We start from the raw sequence: 21,044 nt of genomic DNA on the forward strand, positions 1-21,044 counted from the left end.
GGAAGCCACCCTGAGGCTGGAACCCAGCAGAATGTTCCTATTTAAACCTTTTCTTCCAGGCACCTGCTGAGGAATTGTCAAAGAATTTGTTTTCCAGATCAGAGTCTGGCACCAGGACATGTCCTCCCAGCCCATTTCTGTTCACATCATTCCAGGCTGCAGCAGTGCAAAGCTGGGTTTTGCCTGCCCTGCAGACAGGGTTTGCCCCACTGGACACATCAAACCTCCATTTCACATGGGAACCTGATGATGAACACCAACATTTTCAACAGAAGGGACCCCAGAAAGGCTACTTACCCTTTCCTCATGAGGTCAAACACTGCAAGAAAAGGAAAGAAACCATGAATGAATGAGAAGAGCAGCCTGGGCTTATTTGTTATTCATCACCTACAAAAACACATCCATTCCTATACCTGCAAAATCAATTTATCTCCACTCATTTCTCTTCCCTCACCCATGACAAGGACACCAGAGGATGCAAAATGAAAATATTCATCTCTTCAGCACAGACAAATATCCCCCCTCCTGCCAGCTCTGCACAGGGACACAGTGGGTGCTAATTCATCACCCACGGTGCTGCTGCTCTGGGTGTCAGCCTGGATGATTTGAGCCCTGTTTTACCTCCAAGGGAGGGTGTTTGGTGTGATATTTCCACTAAACTGCTGATAGCAAAGGAGATGCTGTAAGAACATGCTGCTCCATTTCTGCTGTGTCAATCAGCAGCACAGCTACAGCTTTGTCAGAGCCAAACACTCCCTGGCAGGAGCCACTGAAGAGGATTTGCTGCTGTGATTTGGGGTTTGCAGAGCACATGAGTTTGTGTGTTTGATTAGGAGGTTGGGGAAAAGTGTTTTTCTGATCCTGCTCTGCAAACAGGAGAAAGGTCTGCGTTTATCTAGAGTAGGAGAGCTCTTTCCCAAGAATTACACAGGGATTTCTTGCACCTCCCAAAATACCCGAGCAGATCCCCTCCCCAAAGCACTGGGGTGTGGGATCCTCTGAAGGTACAAACACAACAGGGCAGCCTGAATTGGCTCTTCTTGCCCTCCAGAAGCTGCAGCTTGTGGAAGCATTTCATTATTCAACCACCCTGCACCTCTGCAGGGTGCTCGGTGCCTGCTGCCACCCCATCCCAGTGACACACAGCCAAGTGCTCACTGCAGTGTCTGATCCCAGCAGCCACAGGCATGGAGCAAACACCTCTTCCTCTAGATCTGCTCTGCAGTAGGGGGCATTTTTGGAAGGAGAAAGGTGCAGTTATCATCAGCTGGGGCGGCAGCAGGAGGGAGCACACCCACTTGCAGGAGTTCAGCACTGAGCAGTGCTGCTCCTTCTGCCAAGGGAACTGCAGGGGCAGGAGCTGGGTGTGCCTGAACTTGAGGGGATCTCAGGCAGAGGAAAGGGGTGATGGAACATGGACAACAGGGACATGGCCTCTGCTCATCACTCAAGGACCAGCACAACCTCCAACACGACCAGGAGACTCCCTACCTGGCCTGCTGCTGTTGCTGCTGTTTCTGGGATGAGTCTCTCACTCCACAGATAGAGCTTGGTTTAGGTTTGGGGTTATTTTTCCCCTCTGCAGCTTTCTACCTCATCTCTCCCCTTTCCTCCATCCCCACGAGTTCAGGCCTTCAAACAACAGCCTCAATCACCCTCCCCACCACCAGTGCCATCACTTTGAGATGCTGCCAGATGCCACTGGGGCTTCAGCCCAAAGGGAAAAGTGGCCTTTCAAAGGCAAATTGCTTCATTTGCTAGGCAGAGTCCTCCTCCAGGCAGCTTCACAAGTGTCCCATAATTATTTCATGAGGAGCAGTCTTTGAACCTGCTTCATCAGGAAACAGTTTGGGAAGCAGAGATGTAAAAGGGTCAGGCAGCCCCTCCTCCAGCCTATCTCAGAGGGCACCTCAGGGCCTCCCAGGCCTGCCCCTCAGTGTTTTACCCAAATGGGGGTTAGGGGTGGCTGGCACTGTCAGGGTTTGGAGGAGAGGAAGACAAAATGGGTGGAATTCGCTCACCCTCTGCATAAACACCCAGTCAGGCATGGCTTCCCCACCAGAGGTGGGAGTGCTGCTCCCTTAGGAGCTCCTGAGGCTCACCAGGGTGGTCACAGCCTCTGCAGGGGTGACAGGGAACACTCCCAGACAAGACCGGAGTGACTCTGGAGTCACTACCACTATCCACAGCCTACAGAAGTTTCCTAGCAGGAGGACAAGGAAACCATCCTGCACCCTTCTTTTCTCTCCTGGCTCTGGGGCTGGAATCAGCTGCTGCCAGGCCTTTTCAGCGTCCCCATGGCAAAGAGACATGCACAGCTGTACTGACACAAGGCTGCCTTACCCTACTGCATGGGGCCTTTCCATCCCAGCTGCATTTACAGGTGTTTTAACTTGGCAGAAAACAAGAAAGTCTGCAGAGGTTGGCACAAGTTTCCTCCCGTATTGACCCCGAGTCCTGGCACCTGTCACTTGCAGCACCAGGCCCAAGCCCAGATGGTTCTGCTAGCTTATGAGACTCACATACCCATGTACAAGTTGTCCTCTGCAGGATCATCAAGGACCTGAGAGATCACAGAGAAATAGGAGAAAGAGGAAAAAAAGTGAAAAACAGCAGGGAAAAAAAAAGATTTTTAAGCAAGTAACAATCTCAGTACACAGTGCTGAGCTGCAGAACACTGAGAACAATTCAGGGTAATATTTAGAGAGTCCTGCAGAGAATTTGGAGGGGTTTTGGCAGACAGATTTTCTTGTCTCCAGAAAAATCTGGGCTTCTTCCTGTATTTGGAGAAGCAGCCTCCCAATAAAGGCACTGTTGTCCTAAACTGACCTCAATCAATAATGAAAATGGCACTGAAGCCTTGCACTTGTGCACCTTCCCAGGCTTGTCTGCACATGAGTTTCAGTGATCAAAGCTCACTGCTGTTTCTACCAGCACAGTGAGCTGCCTTCTCCTGGGCACCAGCCCAGAGCTCGGGCAAGAGTGCAGTTTGTCCTACACAGTCAGTAAGACTTTGCTTGGAATCACCAGCCTCAGTTTCTGAACATCTATATTAAACCAATTCTGGCTGAAGTTGGAACAGTTGAAGAAAAATCCTCTTGTTGTAATACAAACCAGATTTGTTTCAGCATAACTTAGGGTGGAGAAGCAGCTCACCTCTATCAGCTTAACAATATTGATGTGGTCCAGCTTCTTTAGGATGGCTATTTCCTGATAGACTCTGTCCAGGGGTGCCATGGGCTTGGGCTGCTCTCCAGAGGATGCCTTTGACCCTCTGGGAGGAGGCCGACCTGCAAGTGGGACAGCACAGTGAGGAATTCCCCATTTGGCAGCAGCACCTGCCCACAGGATGAGCAGCACTGGCCCCTCTGCCTCTGCACACCCCTCTGTCACTGTGATATTTTATGAAAATCCTGTCGCTAGGATTTTCTCCTGAGAAGCTGAGAAGCCTCAGAGAGAAATGTGAACAATAACTATCTGACGGCTGTGGAATGTGCTCTGGAGACAGTTTACCAACAGGTTCATCTTTGATTGGTCTCACATGAACTGTTTTTGCTTGATGGCCAATCATTAGTCCAGCTGTGTCGAGGCTCTGAGCAGTCACAGGTTTTTGTTATTCATTCCATTCTATTCCTTTCTAGCTCTCTGATGTATCCTTTCTCTCTATTCTTTTAGCATAGCATTTTTAATATAATATATATCATAATATAATAAATCAGCCTTCTGAAACATGAAGTCAAGATTCTCATCTCTTCCTTCGTCCTGGGGACCCTCGAACACCACCACACCCCTCCAGCTGTTCTGGAAGATCTCATCTTGTTCTCATCCCAAAGCTTTGCAGTGTCCCACCTGGAGCTGAGCTCTCCAAGTCCCATTGAGACCAGCTGCTCCCAGCTGGGGCATCCCATGGCCCAGCCTGCACCCAGGTGCTATCCCAGGGGTAAGGGAAGGAGGGGAACACCCTGCCTAATTCCAGGGCTTAACTAGGCTTCATAAATGGTGATCATGGAAGAGTCACCACTTCAAAGAGACTCTCAAAAATCAGAGCCAGGCATCTCATTACTGAGTGTGCTTGATTTCCCTGTGGCTGTATCTGCCCCCTCACCACCCCCTTTTAACCAGCTCCATTTTAACATGGGCAGCTGTCACAGGAGGCCACGTTCTGCACTCCTTGCAGACAATGTTTCTACAGAGAAATCTGGCTGAGGACAACAGGCAGACCTCTAAATGTGAGATACCCACGTGGAAATCCATACTGCTTCAAGAGCTTCTTTTTGGAGAGGACTTTCATAGCCTGGAGGAAGGAAAAAAAACAGTGTTAAAACTGAACAAGAGCCAAAAAGCTGATTGCTGTGACCTGGAGTATGCTGGGCATCAGGGACTGGCTCAGGGCTGCTCCTCAGCCTAGAGAAGGGTCCTGCTCACTGGTGGCCACACCAGACAGACACTGACCCAGGCTTTCCTCAAAGCACTGCTAACCTTTTGTCCCATTTGGTTTTCCCCATGAAAAAATTTGATTTATTTCCAAATGGACAAAGAAAAAGGAGCCAAATTTCTGCATCTGGGGCAGAAGCTTGGGAGAAGAGTGGGTTCCTCTGGCAGACCCACTGTTTTGGATGATGTTATGGCCATGTTCCAGCTCAGAGCCACTTCAAGGCTGCTTCATCTCATGTTTGGTCTTGTCAGGGGGTATAAGAAGGAACTGAACCCAGGCAGCTGAGGCGTGGGAAGCGGTCAGGGTAATTCCTCCTGCCATCCAGCTGGCATTAGCATAGTGGCAAAAGGCAATCTGAATTTAATAAACAGTTTGTGCCTCCATCTGCTCTTTGCATTAATAACCTTTTGGAGGGCCACTCAAACCCCTCGAGTGGCCCAGCAGATGAATATTTAATGAGAAACCAGCTCAGGGTACAATTTGCTTAGGAAAACAGTCTGTGCTTCCAGGAGCTGGGATGGTCACTCCCTCCTTCCCCTGGCCTAAGGGGTTACTCCTATTAATACAGCATCCAATGTGTAATTCACACTGGAGTGACCCCCACACAATCTAACCAACCAAGGAGTCCTGCAGCACACAGTCCAACTCCCAGGAATTTTGCATCAGTGCCACAGAGGCAGGGTCTCTGCCCCACTACCTGTTTTTAACACACATACCAGGAAGAGGCCACCAAACCCATTCCAGTGAGCTCCTTCCCAAGCTGTTGTTCCTGGCAGTGATGGCACCACGTGCCCAAACATCCCCACCTCCCATCAGTGCTCCCAGGTTCATGGCTTGCTGAAAGGATTGTTATTTTTGGTGCTGGTCCAGTGGAATCCTCTGGATTTGCACCCGTGTAACTGAGAAGAGTCACTGCAGTGTTTCAATCCTGCCTGACAGCTCAAACCAACTGTTAGAAATGATGGTGTTGAGAGACAGACTCAGAAGTGCTTATCTTTGACTTAGCACAGCTCTGTGTCCAATGCAGGCAGCCAAATGACTCATGGTCTGCTGGAAGAGGATCCAAGATGTGCACAACCACCTCCAAATACGGCCAGCACCAAGCCTGCAGGACTTCCCACGCTTCCCATTTTATCTCTCCATAATGAAAATTTATGAGAAAAATCAAAGGAATTAGTACATCCATTTCTCTTTCAACCATTGCCAACCCAGGAGGAGAACTCTCCTCTTGCTCCAATCCCATCTTGAGTCCTTGCTGCCTTCTGGCAAGGAGCTTCAGAAAAAGGACAAAATAGAAGATGCAATTTGCTGCTCAAAGCTCCCAGGTTTGGGAGCTTGGGGGCCTCAGCCCGAGGAACTGAACCATCATCTCCAGCCATGCTCACATCAGGACAGTCTTTCCCAGGAGAAGCTGTAGGGAGCAGGAAGGCACAGAGAGGAACTAAGCTAAGACAGGACTTGCTCTTGGGGACAGAAGTGGAGGGAACAGGAGCTACTGCTGTCACCCAAACTCCTTGAAGGACACTTGAGGGGCACTGGGGAGTTACTGCATTGTAGGAGAGTTGACTGCAAAGCACCACTACTGCTGGAAAGAAGCACCAGGAAATGTTTATACCAGCTTGGAGCACCAGTATCTGCTGCTGCACAGGCAGGGCTGGGTCAGAAGAGAGGACCTGTCCCACTGTGCTGACAAACTCAAACAGGGACAAACAGCAAAGTTCATCATGCAACAGGCCAGAACCACTTAATTATCACAAGAGCAGAGAGGAGGGCACGTGGCTGGGAAGCTTCACTTTAATTAGAGTGAGCTGGCAGGACCAGGCTTCCTCCTGAATGGCGGCTGCTGCACTGGGAGCATCTCAGGGATGCCTCAGCAAACCTCTCCTTCCAGGCCCAGTGCCTGACAGAGCCAAAGACATTTGTACTCACAGGCAGAGCTAATTACCCAGATAATGCCTTTCTGATAAAGAACCAGCTCAGAGCCAAGCTGAGGGATTTTCCCTTTGCACAGGCAAGCGTTGCTTCAGTCTTCTCAGGAAAAGAGGGAGCCTGGAGATTTCCTCCACACATCCTCCTCCGACTGCTCCCGCGTGGACACGGGTCTTGGCATCTCCCTTGGAGAAACAGCAGGAACCGTGTGCTTTTCTCTGATGTATGTTTATTATCTAAGCTTACTGCTCTCTTCCTATCAACCCTACAGCTGGAAGCCACAGGGAAGCTGCCTAAGGGAAAGGAGATCCCAGGCTTATGGAGAGGAGGAATGCCCGTGGCACAGCAGCTTTCACAGCAGCAGGACCACAAGCTGTGGGTAATGACAAAGGCAAAAATGCCATTGGTTTTGGGAGGGAAGGGTGACAAAATGACTGAGCCAAGTGAACTTATCACCTGTCCTTGGTGATGCTCTCACAGTGCTTAGAATGTCATTTTATTTGCTAGGGAAGAGACTTGTGCTGCAAGGGCAGAAGCCTGTGCACAGTCCCTACCTGCAGCTCCCAGGGGAGTGGGATGCTGCTCAAAGGTCTCTACCAACCACCTGAATCCTCTGCTAGTGCATGACGACACTGTGTGGAAATGCTGAACAGACCAGAGAGTATTTCCAGCCCTTCCTCCCCTGTCCTGTCGAACAACAACATCCTTCAGACAAAGCAGCTGAGAAGGAAGCTCTGATGAGAAAGAGGAGTGTTATGAACTGAAAGAAAATCCTAAACCAGACAGGCTTAGCTGCCATGGCCTTAAAATCCTGCTCCTGTGTTTGTCACCTTTTGTCCCACCAGCAGAATTCCATCATCAGGCTGTGCCCCATCCACACTGTGCCACCCCAGCAGGGATGCTGTCCTGGAGCTCGCCTGTCCCCAGCTGCCTCCCAAGGATCTTGCTGTCACCCTGGGTGGGCCAGCCCCTCAAAGCCCTCAGCTGAGCAGCACGAGGTGTTGGACTAAGCCAGAGATCCCTTTGCTGCTCCCCACTGCTCTGGAGAGCAGCTGGCAGTGGTTCAGCAGCTGCTCTGTGAGCCAGGGGATGGGAAATGCAGGAGCTGTGCCTTCCCTTCCTGCCTGGATGGCAACCAAAGTGGGTTCTCCAGGGGCTGGAAAGTTCAAGGCTTGCTGCTGGCCACCTTCTCAGCAGCAGCCCTTTGTTCAGCCACTCCTTTCATAAACTTGGAAGGAATTTCTCCCCATCACCGAGACTTGGTAGGAAACAGCCCTCTGTGCAAAGATTGTTGGGTACAAACAGAGGCAGAGAGCACAATCACACAAATCTTGTTTCTTAGGAAACAAGATTAAAAAAGAAGGATAAAAAAAAAAAATCCACTGACAACCTAAATGCTGTTGCCTTATTCCAGCAGCAGCATAACAAATGCCCATCATAACCACTTTTCTTTGCAAGCTGATTTAGAGATTGAAAATAGGAGAAAGACATGACCTGAGGCATCAAAGAATCAAATTCCATCAGCACAATGATTCCAATCTAGATCTCTCCTTGGACACATTTGCCTTTGCTTTTTATTTGCTGCTTTTTCACAGAACTTGGCCTTTGATTTTTCCCTTAGTCATTGTCAAAGCATCTCCTTCAAACTGAGACACTGAAACTGTTCCAGTGTAAAGGGTTCCTTGGCAGAGCCCCACAGCTGTGACAGCTTCATGTGCCCCAGGAGCAGCAGGGTCCTCTGCTCTGGCAGCCTGCTCTGCTTTCCAGTGGGGTCTCCTCCTTGGAGGGAGCACTGGCTCACATACCTTGTGCAGAAATTCCAGTTTCCATGGCCTAACACATTCCCAGCATCCAGTGATGTGAGCCAGGACACTTCACAGCCCTCCCAGGCACCGTGGTGCTCACAGCAACCAAGGGCAAAGCTCTTAGAAGCACTCCCTCATCTTTAATGGAAGGTAAAAACCCACAAAGTAAACACAACCCATCTACATTTTTTCCCAAATGTGGTGGTTGAATTTTTTTCCTGAGAGTTTTTCCTAATTCTAGGCCAGATCCAAAACTCATTAAAGCAGCAGCAATCTTTCCTTTGGCTTTGACAGGAGCTCTGTTCAGTCCTTGCTCCCTATAAACTCTGCCTTTTTGAAGGGAGCTAGCAAAGGGTCCCACACCTCAGCAAGAATCAGGAGCCACACTCTGAATTATACACCCAAATAATTTTTTTCTTATTTTTTTAACAATTTTGGTCCTTGTTATTGCAGCACACTAGCTTAAAGACAATAAAGGCAGCAACACCCTGGCCTCACGCTGAACCTCTGCAAATGGAAATCAGTTATAGAAGCAGAATATCCTAGAATGATTTGGGTTGGAAGGGACCTTACAGATCATCAGTTCCATCTCCCTGCCATGGGCAAGGACCCCTTCCACTAGACCAGAATGCTCCAAGCCCCTCCGACCTGGCCTTGCTCACTAAAGGCCAACCAGGGGCTGATTTCCTCCCATTACTTCTTACTGCTTTTCACCACTGAGACAAAAAACACCCTCCAGAGCTAAATCTGGGGGAACACAAACACACAGAAAAGGCCCTTCTCAACTATTAGAATCCCAATTGCTTCTCTTAACTGCTGGTAAGAGTCATTAGGTACCCCTGGGGTGCACTGCTGAGGAACAGGGATGGGAAGGACAAGCAGGGCAGGATGGAAGCTGTCTCAGCTCCAGGGTCAGGCAGGTGGAGAGCTAAGCAACCATTAGCCAGTTATGCAATCAGCTGTTTCTCTGAAGCTTTGAAAAGTCTGCCAGCTCCTGAGCTGGCTTAATGTTTTGGAAAAGCAGAGGTGTCTCCACCACGGCTTGCCCTCCAGAAAACAAGCACAGGTGGCTGGGAGGATGAGGGTGCCAGGCATGTGGCTGCACTGGGGAGGGGGACAGCTCCCCCTGCCCTGCCAAGAGGGGAAAAAGGACAAGGGACATGTAGTTCAGAGAGGCCCAACCCTCCACACACTTCCCAGCACCACCTTCCCAGCCCAGGATCCAGCTCAAGCCCAAAAGGAGGATGGGGAGAAGCAAAGAGCACATCCCTGCAGGGCTGGCACTAAGGGGGTCCTTGTGCCCTGCCTGCCCTCAGGTGAGGCTCAAGCAGCCCCCAGGCACGATGCCCCTCCCAGGCTGCAGCACTTTTAAAGTGTTTGCTAAGATTAGAATCCAAGATTAAGTGGGGATTAACTAACACACACCAGGCTAACCTGCACACAGGCTTTCACTTTTGGTTTTGATGTGACCAGCTGAATCTACATCCACGGGGTTAATCTGCATCCCAAGCAGGGACAGGAATGCAGCAGGCAATGCTACCCTAAACCCAGCTCTCCCCTGCTGAGCTGTAACAGATGCCCTGCCCACCACTGCCACCCCAATGGCATTTCTTGAAAAAAAGGGCAGTGCCAAAATGTAAGGATTACAATTTTCAAAGGAAAAGTATTTTCAGCTGGAAATAAACATGATTTGTGGATGTGATGCATTCCCACTCTGTGCTACTGGTGCTGGCATGCCTGTGCTGGTGGGACAGATGGATCAGGGAAGCCAGGGCTGGCACCCTCACTCTCTGCAGAGCAAACCATCCTGCTGCAGGGCATGGCAGGGAGGATTTGGAGGGCAGCAGAGAAAAGGAGCCATTGGAAAAAGCTCTGGTGCAGCTGTGAATCAGCCTGGAAGGGATGGGAGATGGAAAGAATTGTGGCTCCTTTCCTTGGCCAGCTCCAGGGCACCTTGTCCAGATTTCTGTCTCATCTCTTCCATCCTTCATTTCAAGACATTCCTGCTGCAGTTCCATGCCTGCTGGAAGCCCAGAAAGGCTGAGGAATACCCACAGGCACACAATTCCCACCTGACCACTTCAGCCTGGTGTGTCACTTGTAATAAAGAGTCAGGGAGGAAAAACTATCTGGGGAGCAGTGGGGAATGAGCATGCTTTATGTTCCACAGCACATTCTCTTCCCCTTTGTCCCAAGGCAGCACGCCAGCCTGCCTGGCTGCTCTGCTGGGCCCATTTCCATCCACATGCAGGAGCAACAGCAGCACGCTCTTAGCAAATGCACCGTGCAGCAGCAGGGCTGTGTTGGGTTGAGGTTCAACAGCACTGCAAGCACACAGCTCAGCAGATTCCTACCCTGGGATTCATCAGAAACTGCTGGAAGCTTTTTCCAGAAGCCTCCAGGCACAGGCACACATAGCAAGGAAGTTTTCCTTCCTTCCAGGTCCTGCTCTCAACCTGAACAAAACAAGCCACAGGGCAAGCCCAGGGACATGAGCACATCTGCAGGCAGATTTCACAGGAATTCCAGCTGGGATGGTTGGGAGCCAGCTCCCTCTGAAAGGGGGGGCCCAGAGCAGGAGCCTTCAGCAAAAGCAGCCTTTTGGAATATGAAATGGCACTTTCATGGCACTTGGTGCTATAGTCTAGTTGTTGGGGCATAGGTGGGACTCGATGATCTTAGAGGTCTCTTCCAACCTCTTTATTCTGTGAAATCCTCCAACTCTGGCTTTGTTATACCCCAAGATTTACCTTCAGTCTTGCACCCTACACCTCATGCCCTGGCAGCGGGCATGGTTCAGTGTCCCCCAGGCATCCCCCAGGGGGGTGGGATGCAGGAGCCTGGCACTGCCCAGCCCCTCCACACTGCTCAGCTTTTTTCTGAGAAACGCCCCCATTTCCTTACAAACTGCCCCTGCTCCTTCCAGGCCAGGCTTCCAACGCACAGCAGGTGCTGAATACCACCACCCACATGCCTCTAATTTCAGGTGACCTGCTTCACAGCTAGGAATTGCCAAGGCAGATCAGCAGCATGTTCTGCAGCCTGCCTGTTACATAAGGCACCCACCCGGTGGCTCCGTGCCCAGGGGAGCCTCAGCTCCTGCAAGCCCCCAGATCTCAAGGGCACCTGCTGAAAGCAGCCAGGCAGAGAGCAGCCAGCTGCCAGGGGGGACAGCAGCAGCAGCAGCAGAGAGGAGCAGAGCAGAGGCACACTCACATAATACTTGTCATCGTTCTCGTTGTAGGCCAGCTTCACCACGCCGTAGGAGCCCTGAAAATGAACAGGAATTGCACGGTCAGGTCAGCAGCTCCTCCTCACCCTCTGGCTGCTCCAGGCTGGTGTGATTTATGGTTTCTTCCAGCCAAGTCTTAGACGATTTTAGAGATCTATATAACACTCAAGATAGCTCAGCTACTTTAGAAAGCATAAAATTAGCAAGATGGCTTCTGTAGTAGTGCTGGAAACAGAAAAGTTTTATTAAAAGGCAAAATAACAAAACTCTTTACAGAGAAAAACTGAGCCAGGTGCAAGAAGTTCTTGCTCCTAGTAAAACACTTCACAAAAGCAATTAGTTTCTTTATTCTCTTTTTTTTTTTAGTAAATTGCTTAAACAAGACTTTTTGGCTCCTGTCCAATTGACTATCCTTAAGTTTGAAGTCTCCTAAATTCTATGAAGTGTCCTTTTACCTAATCAAAGAAAGAAACTTCGAAGCTTTTTTCCTTTTTAAGGAAACAAAAGATAGTTTTGTCACTCCGTCAACAGAGAGCACATTCCTATACTGGTGGACCACAGCTGGGAAAAAAACAACTCCCAAGGCCCCAGGCCATGCTGACCCCTGAGCAGTCTGCAGGTGATGTGACCCTACAGCAGGGCTGGATGTTTTGGCAGCTCTGCTGGAGCCACTGGAAGATTATCCATGTCTGGAAGAGTTGAGTGCTAGCCCACCACCCCCTGCCCTGAGCCAAAGCCACCATGTCTGTCTGAACTCACCCAGGCGTGGGCAGCAGAGAGAAAAATTTTCTTGGTGCAGATTTGGAAATTCTGCGTGAAGACCTTTCCTGTTCCACCAAGCACATGCTGCCCAGGCAGGTGCAGACCTGGACTGCTGCTGTACCCACAGCTCCAGGGACAGCCTGAAGCCCAGCTCCATCCAAACTGCTGCTTTTTCAAAGTCCCAATAAACACTCATTTTATGCAAGTAGGACATGATCAGGTATTATTCCTGACATATGTCTATTGAATAAATGAGTGGGATGAACACCAGAGACTTCAAAATATTTCTCTTGACTTCACTGAGAGTTGAAATAAGGTTCTGGTCTCTGAGGAGCCTCACGAGCCAGCTGGCTGATCCAGAAGCACAGCAGACCCTCTACAACCTCACAGTGCCCACCTGCTCGCTGTGACCCACAGGGAAGGAGGGAGGCAGGGACAAATCCACCTGAGAGAAGGTTTCACACTCTCCTTCAATCACACAGGAGTCCTAAGTGGGTCTGAAGCTGTGTGTGGGTTTGGGATGGCACCTGCTGTGCCAGCAGTGCTACCTGCAGCCTTCCTCCCCCTGCCAGCAGCCAAATGCACAGCCCATGGCACAGATGGTGGGGGTGCCATCCCACAGCCTGGGGCCTCTCATTTTGGAGGCATTTGAGCTAATTAAACTTGTGGTGGAGGTGTCTGCAGCTCGGTGCAGCCTCCTGTGACTGCAGTTCCAGCTGCAGAGGCAGACACAGCCCCCAGACAGCAGCACTGCTTGAGGAGCCATCTGCACCAGTGGCACACGGCCAGAGGTGCAGGTGTCTGAGCTGCTCACCAGCCCAGACCTCTAAATAACTTTACAGGAATCACTTCTAATCATTCTTCAGCTTCTAAACACAGACTAGAATTAAACAAACATTTCATGTGAAACCTTAACTAGTCCTGATGGGGACCAAACACCTGCCCTGATCATATTTTTGGGTTTTTTTTTTCCTTGTTTTGTTGTATTAATGTATCAAAGGCTCTTAGTGTTACATTTGGCAAGCAAACACTCCTGAAAGGGAGCCAGCTTAACCACCTTCTGAGGGAGGAAAAATAAATCCAGATTTCAAAGGAAGTAACTCCACTGTGACCTTGAACAAAACTTGCTCAAACTAATATGGAAAAAACCCTCAAAAACAAGAAAAAAAAAAACCCCAAACCAAACACAACTCGCAAAGAGCCTTGGCCAGTGTGTCCCTTGGGCTGCACAGCCTTTCCAGCCCTACTCACATGTGTGACACAGGCTGGTGTGACCAAGGTCAGCCCCAGTACTTACCTTGCCTATTTCACTCTGCAGCTTGTACTGGTTTAATTGCACACAGTCCTGCAGATCAAAAGGAGAACATAATTAGAGCATTGGTAAAGGAAATGACTGAGTTTGAATCAGGTTCAAGTAGTGGCAGAGTGCTAAATAATTAAAGACTTAATCTCACTTACACTGCTGTATGTTACACTATAAGCACTGTTTGTTTTTGGGTTTTGGTTGGTTTGTTTGTTTTTTTTGACAACCCAAGACAAAACAATTATGGGCTGAATTCTGATTCTGCTGGATGGGTGTAAAACCATCCCAATCCCCAACACTGCCCTAGGTTCAGCCCCTGGCCAGTTTACTTTAACCCTCTCTACTGGACTGTGCTCAGCACCAGGCAGGAAAATCCCTGCCCCAGCTTCCCTGGGCTTTCACAGCCTGGCAGCCCCAGCATCCACCCCAGGGTCACAGCATGAGCCTGTGCCCTCCCCAGCATCAGCCTGGCAAACACAGAGCCCCTTGGCCGTGCCTGCACCAGAGGAACCCTGACCAGCAGCGTGGGCTGCTCCTCCAGGAGGGCACCCAGAGCCCAGCTCCTCTGCTGTGCCACACAAACAGTGGTACTGACACGGAGCCTGCTGAAAGAAATCAGCCCAGAGCAGCTCTGATCTCTGCTGCTGAGGAATCCAGCCCTGGAACCCCACAGGGGTGGGGATGTGCTGATGGGGTGCTGAGCTCCTCCACAGACCAGGGATGGCCAAGGGGGAGAACAAGCTGGAACAGAAGAGCCACAAAGCCACCCGGTGTGAAACCCACCCTTCCTCTGGAGCTGCACGCCTTGCTGCAGAGCCACGCTCAGGCAGAGCTGGGAGCTCCTGCTGGCATCTCTGCAGTGGAGTTTGCCTGGTCCTCACTGAACGCAGCACTGAGCTGCATTGCAGGGCAGGGAAGAGCCCCCACCTCGGAGGGGTGAGGGAAAGGAGGAGTTTCCAACCCCAGGACACGCTGTGGGCTGAGCCTCAGATGGGATGCAGCGTTTTTGAACATTTCTCCCCAAGACTGCCAAGCACTAAAGCAGGCTGGAAATTCACAGCCAGCCTCTGCACTTGTTTGGGAACAAAGCTGATATAAAACATGCAGACAGGTAGATTAGCCTTTCCATAAACCTCAAAATAGCCCTGCCATCTACAGAAGCAGGACCACAACACAAAAGCAGTGCCAGATGCCTTCAGTCCAAGAACAGGGGTGTGAGATACCCTGCCCCAGCAGCATTCCCACCACCAGCAACGCTCCTCTGCCTCTCAGGGCCCAGCACAGGTGTGGGAGATGATAATTTTGACTCTTCACCAACCAAAAAATATTCCTAATGCTCCTAAGTCAAGAGATCATCACAATAAAAGGAATGGGGGACTGATGACTTTTTTCCCTCATGGCTTGTCAGGAATACAAGGAGTGGTTTAAATCTTGATCTTGTTGCCAGGGAAGGAAGTTTTTTCCAGCTCCCTGACAGGGAAGAGCAGCCAACTGTGAGTAATGGGGCCATAGAAGTGCATTAACTCTGCTGCTAGCAAGGCACATATCTTTCCAAAGGTAAAAACCAATCCATCAGAACTAGGAGCACCAAGAGAGGAGAAAGCATGACCCAGCAAAAGCCAAGATGCAAGGCATGAGGGGCCTGAAAGGATGTCCCATCCCAAAGGAGGGGGCAGCATGCAGGAACACAGGGCATGAACACGAGGAGGACAAATTCCCCTGCAAACACTGTGCCAGCAGATTCACTTCCCAGTATGAGGCTGTGGTGATTTTCACCAATTCAGCAGCAATGCTTTTCTGATGATGTCTCCTGTCCTGGTTTCTCTGTGCTCAGCTTTGTACCCCTCGCCTGGTCCTGTGAAAACTGCAGTGCTGCAGAGGGTGAAACACCCACTGGAGCAGCTGGGACAGGCAGGAGAAGTGACCATTCCTCCAAGAAAGCCTCCAACCACCCCACATCTCCTGCTCTTCAAACCAGGAGATTTGAGGAGACAAATCCCTGAGCAGGGATCACTTGCAGGAGTCGATGAGGCCTTTCACACACAGCCATCAGCCCTTTGCTCTGCACTCAGGATTTGTTTGAAGCCAAGGTGGCATCTCTAAAGCACCAAGAGCTGCTTCTTCTTGCTCACAGACTGCCAAGGAAGCCATGGTGGCATCTTTTCCCTCCTTCCAGAAGGAGCAGAGTCCTTTGTGTGGGTTGAAGTCCATCCATCCCTTCATCATCCATCCATCATCCATCCATCCCTCCTCACAAAGCAGGAGCAGAGACTGTGCCTTATTCCTGTGCCATCAATTCCTTTGGCTTATCTAAGCCACCAATTCCTTTGACTCTGACCTTCCACCACCCCTCCTACCTCTGGCCAGAAATCACCATTCTTATCCCCCAGCAGACTGATCACCTGAAGCATCTCCCTGGTGCTTCACTGCTGCTGGATCGAGTTTGTGACACCAGAACCCCCATTTTTGGGGGCAGTTTTCTGAAAGGGGTGGATAAACACTGGGAGTGAGCACCCAGAAAGTTCCAAGGGAAAGGCAATGACCAGATGTGCAGCACAGCCCCCCAGAGTTCACCCCTTGGAAGGTCCTTCACTCTTAAAAAAATCACTGAAAGTTTTCACAGAATTTTTTAACCCAAATGAAATGCAAGAATTTTGAATTATGCAAATAAATGAAATTATGAATTCCTCTGCTTTCTTTAAAGGAACAAATAAATAATTTGTTTTTTCTTTCAATTTACTCTGAACTTAGTGCATAACAAATAGGTGAAACTCACTGTCACCACCTGGCCCACACCCCCAGTGCTCTCCACTCAGGTAATTCCTGGTGGGAAGCACCATCCCTTCAGCTTCTGCAGTGCTCCCAGCACTTGAGCTGCACACAGCAAAAATCAAACCAGATTAAAGGTGCTTTCTATGTTTTTTTCCTCTTGCTGAAAAGACCATAATTCACTGCTGAAGCGACTCCTGCCACGTGCTGCTGCATTCTGGAAGGGTTGCTACTCTGTTATTTGGTTCTCCTGCAGGAAGTGGGATAATTGTCCTATTCCTTTATCAGAGAAAAACACCTATCTCTGGCCAAGTGTTTCTCTAAGATAACATTGTGCAATTCTCTTGATTTCATCACGCTGATGCATTTGGAACTGCTGATAAATACAAATAGAGCAGAACTTTAATGAGATCCTTTAATGAAAAGCTGTCACCAAATTGGACCCAGCCAGTCCAAGTGTGCAATAATTGTTTCACCTTAAAAAACAAGATGCCCTCTGTGTTAACAAGTCCAAGGTATTAGTCAAGAGAGGAAGGGAGGGGGAAATCAATGCCACGGAAAACAAAAATTAGTCAAAAATCATAAAGCACAGTCCAGGCCCAGTTCCAGAAATCCACTGTGGCCACCACTGGGTGAGAGAAACCCTGAGAACCTGAGAATTGAGCCTTTGCTGTCCCTGGGGAGATGCATGGATGTGAAGAGAGAAGCAGAGATGATATCCAAAATCAGACATTTCTGAAAACAGACAGCCTACATACATATAATGGAGAATACATATGTAATGGAGAATTTTGTCCCCTAAACAAAGCCAAATTCCCCAATCTGAAAAGAATTTTCAGCAATTCAGAGATACACCTTAACGAGAGCCATGGAAGAAAAATGAGGAAACACTCGTTTAAATTCATCCTGCCTAGAAGGGGAAGTGAAGGCAGTTCTGAAAACAGGCAAAATGAAAATAAAAGCCAGAAAATGGGTATTCAGGGCAGCAATGAATTCAAATTAGAAAGTTGTTCAGGGACAGAGAAGGATAGACAGGAAGCCCAGACCTCGTGGTGGTAAGAAAATAAACAGATTTTGAAACAACATCCAAACAGAAGTGCAAAAGGAAAGCCCAGCCCTGCTGCACTGCCCTGGCCATGGCTGGGCAGAGAGCTCAGACCTGGGGCTCACCCAGCTGGGACCCCAGAGCTGATGCAGGAGCCTGGCACTCGTGGGACCAAGGCAGACCCTCCCAGCCCCCCTCCAGCTGCAGCTCTGGGCTTTCTCCTCCTCTCAAACCTTACCCTCGGACAAGTTGGAAATGCAACTTTAAATAAAGATTAATTAATCCAAGGAAAAGAAATTAGCCATGTGAGGGAGTTTTCTTTGAATAAATGTTTTCCAAGTATCTTTAATCTTTTCAAGAGCTCTGGTTTGAACACCACAGTAAGGCCTCTAGAAGAAATTTCTCTGGGGGACTTGTGGGGCTGGCAGGGGAAGCTCTCAGCTCATGCTGAGCAGGAGCTCAGCTCCTGCCTCTGCCCTGGCCCCACCTGAGTTCACCTTTGTGCACAGCAAGGAAATCACTTTGTGAAGAAGAGCAGGCAGGTCCCAGGCCCTGGAGGAGTGTGAGACCTGGGTCAGCACCAAGGCACTGCCTCTCAGCTCTTGGCACCAGCTGCTTCAAACCAGTTGGCCAAACAAGCAGGGGGCTACGACAAATATGAGGAAAAACAAGGAAAGAAAGGACAAAGAAGTGATTAATTTTCCATGCCTCTGGAGTAAGCCATGGACAATCCAGCATAGGAAAATTCCCTTTGTCAGCTCATTCTCCTCTCTGCATCTGCAGGCCAGGAGCATCTCCAGGGAGAGAGAAGGCACTGGCCTGACTCATCCTCTCCTCTCCTGGTGGAGCACACACAGCTGCAGCAGCTGATTACCATGACTGCAGGGACACCTGGAATGGTCCCCTACATCCCAAAGGCTTGAGAGACAATGTGGACACCAGGGCAGGGGGAGCTGGGATTCAGGGAGAGGAAGGGAACATGGGAAAGGGAAAGGAAATTCAACTGGAAGAGACTGTGTAAAGCAATTAACTCTGCTGGCAGGTCTGGGGAGAAAGCCTGAAAAAAAGACATATTTTATTCTTTTCCTAGCCACTCTACAAGTAAGATTTTCTTGGCTAACCAAAAAGTTGCTTAAAACAGCAGAATAGAAAAAAAAACCAAACCAACAAACCAAACCCACCAGCACTGCACTTTCAAATGCCTCATTCCAACACGCAGCACCTCTCCCCTTTCACAGATCCAAGACCTGCTGTTATAGATGGGACAAGCTCTGTCAGTCACACAGGGACAAGATTTCGGAGTCTTTCCTGGTACGTACAAACACCAAGACATCATCTGGGCAGCAAAGCAGAAGCTGCTTTTAGCAGTCTCTGGAAAATCCTCCCCTCTTGCCTTGCTGCCAGCACCGAGTGGGAGCCAGGAATGTCACATCAACAGAGGCAAAGTGGGCCTAAACTCTGGGGCTTGTGCCTCAGCTCTGCAGCTTTATGTACCCTTAATAGCTTCAGCTTAATCACTTCTGTGCCACAGCTAAAGGCAAAGCCATTCCCTTGTCAGAGCAAAGCACTGATAGGCAGCAAGGCAGCAGAAACCCCATCAGGCACTCCTGCCAGGGAAGGCAGCACTGAGAGAACCTTCCAGGCCATGGGCCATGGATAATCTAAGAAAGTAGGGGAGCAAACAGGGAGCTTTTAAAATTACAGCTCAATTTTTGATAGAGAAATGACAGATCAGGTTAATTAAGAACACAGTAACACTGTTGGGAGAGCAGAACATGTTACTTCTCTTGCAGAGCTAAAACTGCAGACCCAGACTTGTCAGCAGGGGCTGCAGGACACCAGCAGCTGCCAACTCTTTGTCCAAGGGCAGCTGGCTAATTGGTGTCTCTGGGAATAGTCTTTGTGCAAGACAACAAGCTCCAGCCCTGCTGCAGCCCTGCCAGCCCAGGAGCTACCACCTGCCTAAATAACAAATCCAAAAGCTGTGCTCAGAAGGCAGGTGTCTGTGGAATGGTCCCAGTGACAGGAGAGCCCCAGTTCACAGCCTGCTGCTGCCACTTGATAAATCCTCCCTCAGCTTCAGCTCTTGTACCTTTTGATCCCTGAACAGAAGTCTTCCTCCCAGCCTGTGAACAAATATTAAACCAGCATTAAACAGCTCAGCAGTATCTCTCTAAGGGAACACAGTGTTCTTCCATAATTCATCAGTGAGGGCAGAGCATTCAGCTCTGCTGTATCCCCACACTGTCTCTGCACAGCACATCTCTCCATTAAGTCTCCAGATCAGTCCAGGATAGAGCATCACTGACAGGCAGGCACTGAGCTGCCATCCTGCTGGAGAGGGAAGCAGACTCAGGGGAGATGGCTATCAGCACAACAGGAAATTGTGACATGCAGCAGGTGGGTGTCACCCACCCCTGCTCCTGACTGACAATGCCTGCACATGGCTACTGATAAAGCCTGAGTGCTCCTGAACTTCAGCTTTGCACAGGCTCTAACTGAGCTGGGCAGTGGCCACGAGCTGGAGCAAAGACGTTCTGCTGCTGAAGGGCACTGACTGAGGCTGCCAGAAACCCAAAGCAAGGGCAAAGAACCAACTCCCAAATGGCTTTAGGCAGGTGAGAGGCACTGACTGGAATACAAATGTGCAGCTTGCCTAGAACAGGGAGCCATTTGCAGGCAGGTCAGGGCAGTGCTGGGCCTGGTGACCTGGATCTTGTCAGTGACCCACCAGCCTTGCTGCTCACTGGGGGTCTGCATATCAGAGTGACCACCAGACACCCAGCAGCGGCTGCTGCCAAGTGCACCATGGTTATATTTCTCGTTACAGGCTGATTTCATCCCCAACAGGACCAAAAGCCTCAACATGCAGACCCTGGTAACTTTTAGAACCCTGACAGAGAACAGAAGACCTGCTTTCCAGTTCTGTTACAGCTCCCTGCTGTGTCTCTCAGCTGCACAGCTGGGATCAGGACTGGCAGTGCTTCTCACAGCCACCAGCACAAGAACCCCTTAACAGCCCCTTGGCAGCAGCAGCAGTGGCACTGGGCACTGCAGCAGGGCTGTGAGCAGGCTGCACACTCACCTGGCTGTCACACACTGCTCACCATTCAGTGCCCAGCCTCACATCTCACCCTGTATCCAAGCATGCCTTTCCCTTCTGTTCCTTATAGGGTACAGATGCTATCCCTATAAGGTGGGAAGGGCAGCACAGCTCCTGGGAGTACCTCTGTGAGGGCAAGCACCCACCCCAGAATGTTCCCAGCTCCCTCCCCACAGCCCTTCCCCATTAATATGAATGATGGCTTCCAACAGGCCCAGCTCTGTTGCACAGCTGGGCTGCAGCACAGCAGTGCTCTCTCACTGATACCCAAGTGACCATGAAAAAGGCAGCACTGTGTCAAGAGCTGCTGCAGGAGCAGGGGCACAAGGGCTCCACATCTGCATTTCAAACTAAGCACTGCCCACCCCCAGGCAGTAACCCCTGCTCCCCAGGATGCAGATGCTGTAGAAGAGGATGGAGTACTCTGAATTTGCTTGCTGATGGGAATGTGCCAGTCACACTTGACTGCAGTTATGTTGAAAGATTTCAGAAAAGCCTCACTCCTGGCACAGTCACAGCACTGCAGGATGGGAGAGCTGGCACTCAAGTCACGTCCTGCTTCCAAGAACTGGCTCCTTTCCCTCCCTGCCTCCCTTATTAAAGCATATGGCTGCTGTCAAAGAAGCTGCAGTCTCTGCAGTGCACCTTCTGCATGTATCCT

At 50.0% G+C, this 21,044-nt stretch overlaps 1 protein-coding gene across 6 annotated transcripts in view; it reads right to left on the minus strand.

Annotated features, from left to right (window-relative positions):
* Positions 1–21,044, minus strand: part of CAMKK1 (calcium/calmodulin dependent protein kinase kinase 1) — a 97,622-nt gene that overhangs the window by 36,351 nt on the left and 40,227 nt on the right. For all 6 annotated transcript variants that reach the window (XM_038157817.1, XM_038157818.1, XM_038157820.1 and 3 more), the window contains 6 exons: positions 13,461–13,508; positions 11,386–11,439; positions 4,243–4,294; positions 3,157–3,290; positions 2,527–2,563; positions 298–319 (listed from right to left, as the gene is read on the minus strand). In XM_038157817.1, the coding sequence (XP_038013745.1) occupies positions 298–319; positions 2,527–2,563; positions 3,157–3,290; positions 4,243–4,294; positions 11,386–11,439; positions 13,461–13,508 (347 nt within the window). The remainder of the gene's footprint in view (positions 1–297; positions 320–2,526; positions 2,564–3,156; positions 3,291–4,242; positions 4,295–11,385; positions 11,440–13,460; positions 13,509–21,044) is intronic.

This window comes from Motacilla alba, chromosome 19 (genome assembly GCF_015832195.1).
Source record: "Motacilla alba alba isolate MOTALB_02 chromosome 19, Motacilla_alba_V1.0_pri, whole genome shotgun sequence".
Taxonomy (NCBI): Eukaryota; Metazoa; Chordata; class Aves; order Passeriformes; family Motacillidae; genus Motacilla; species Motacilla alba.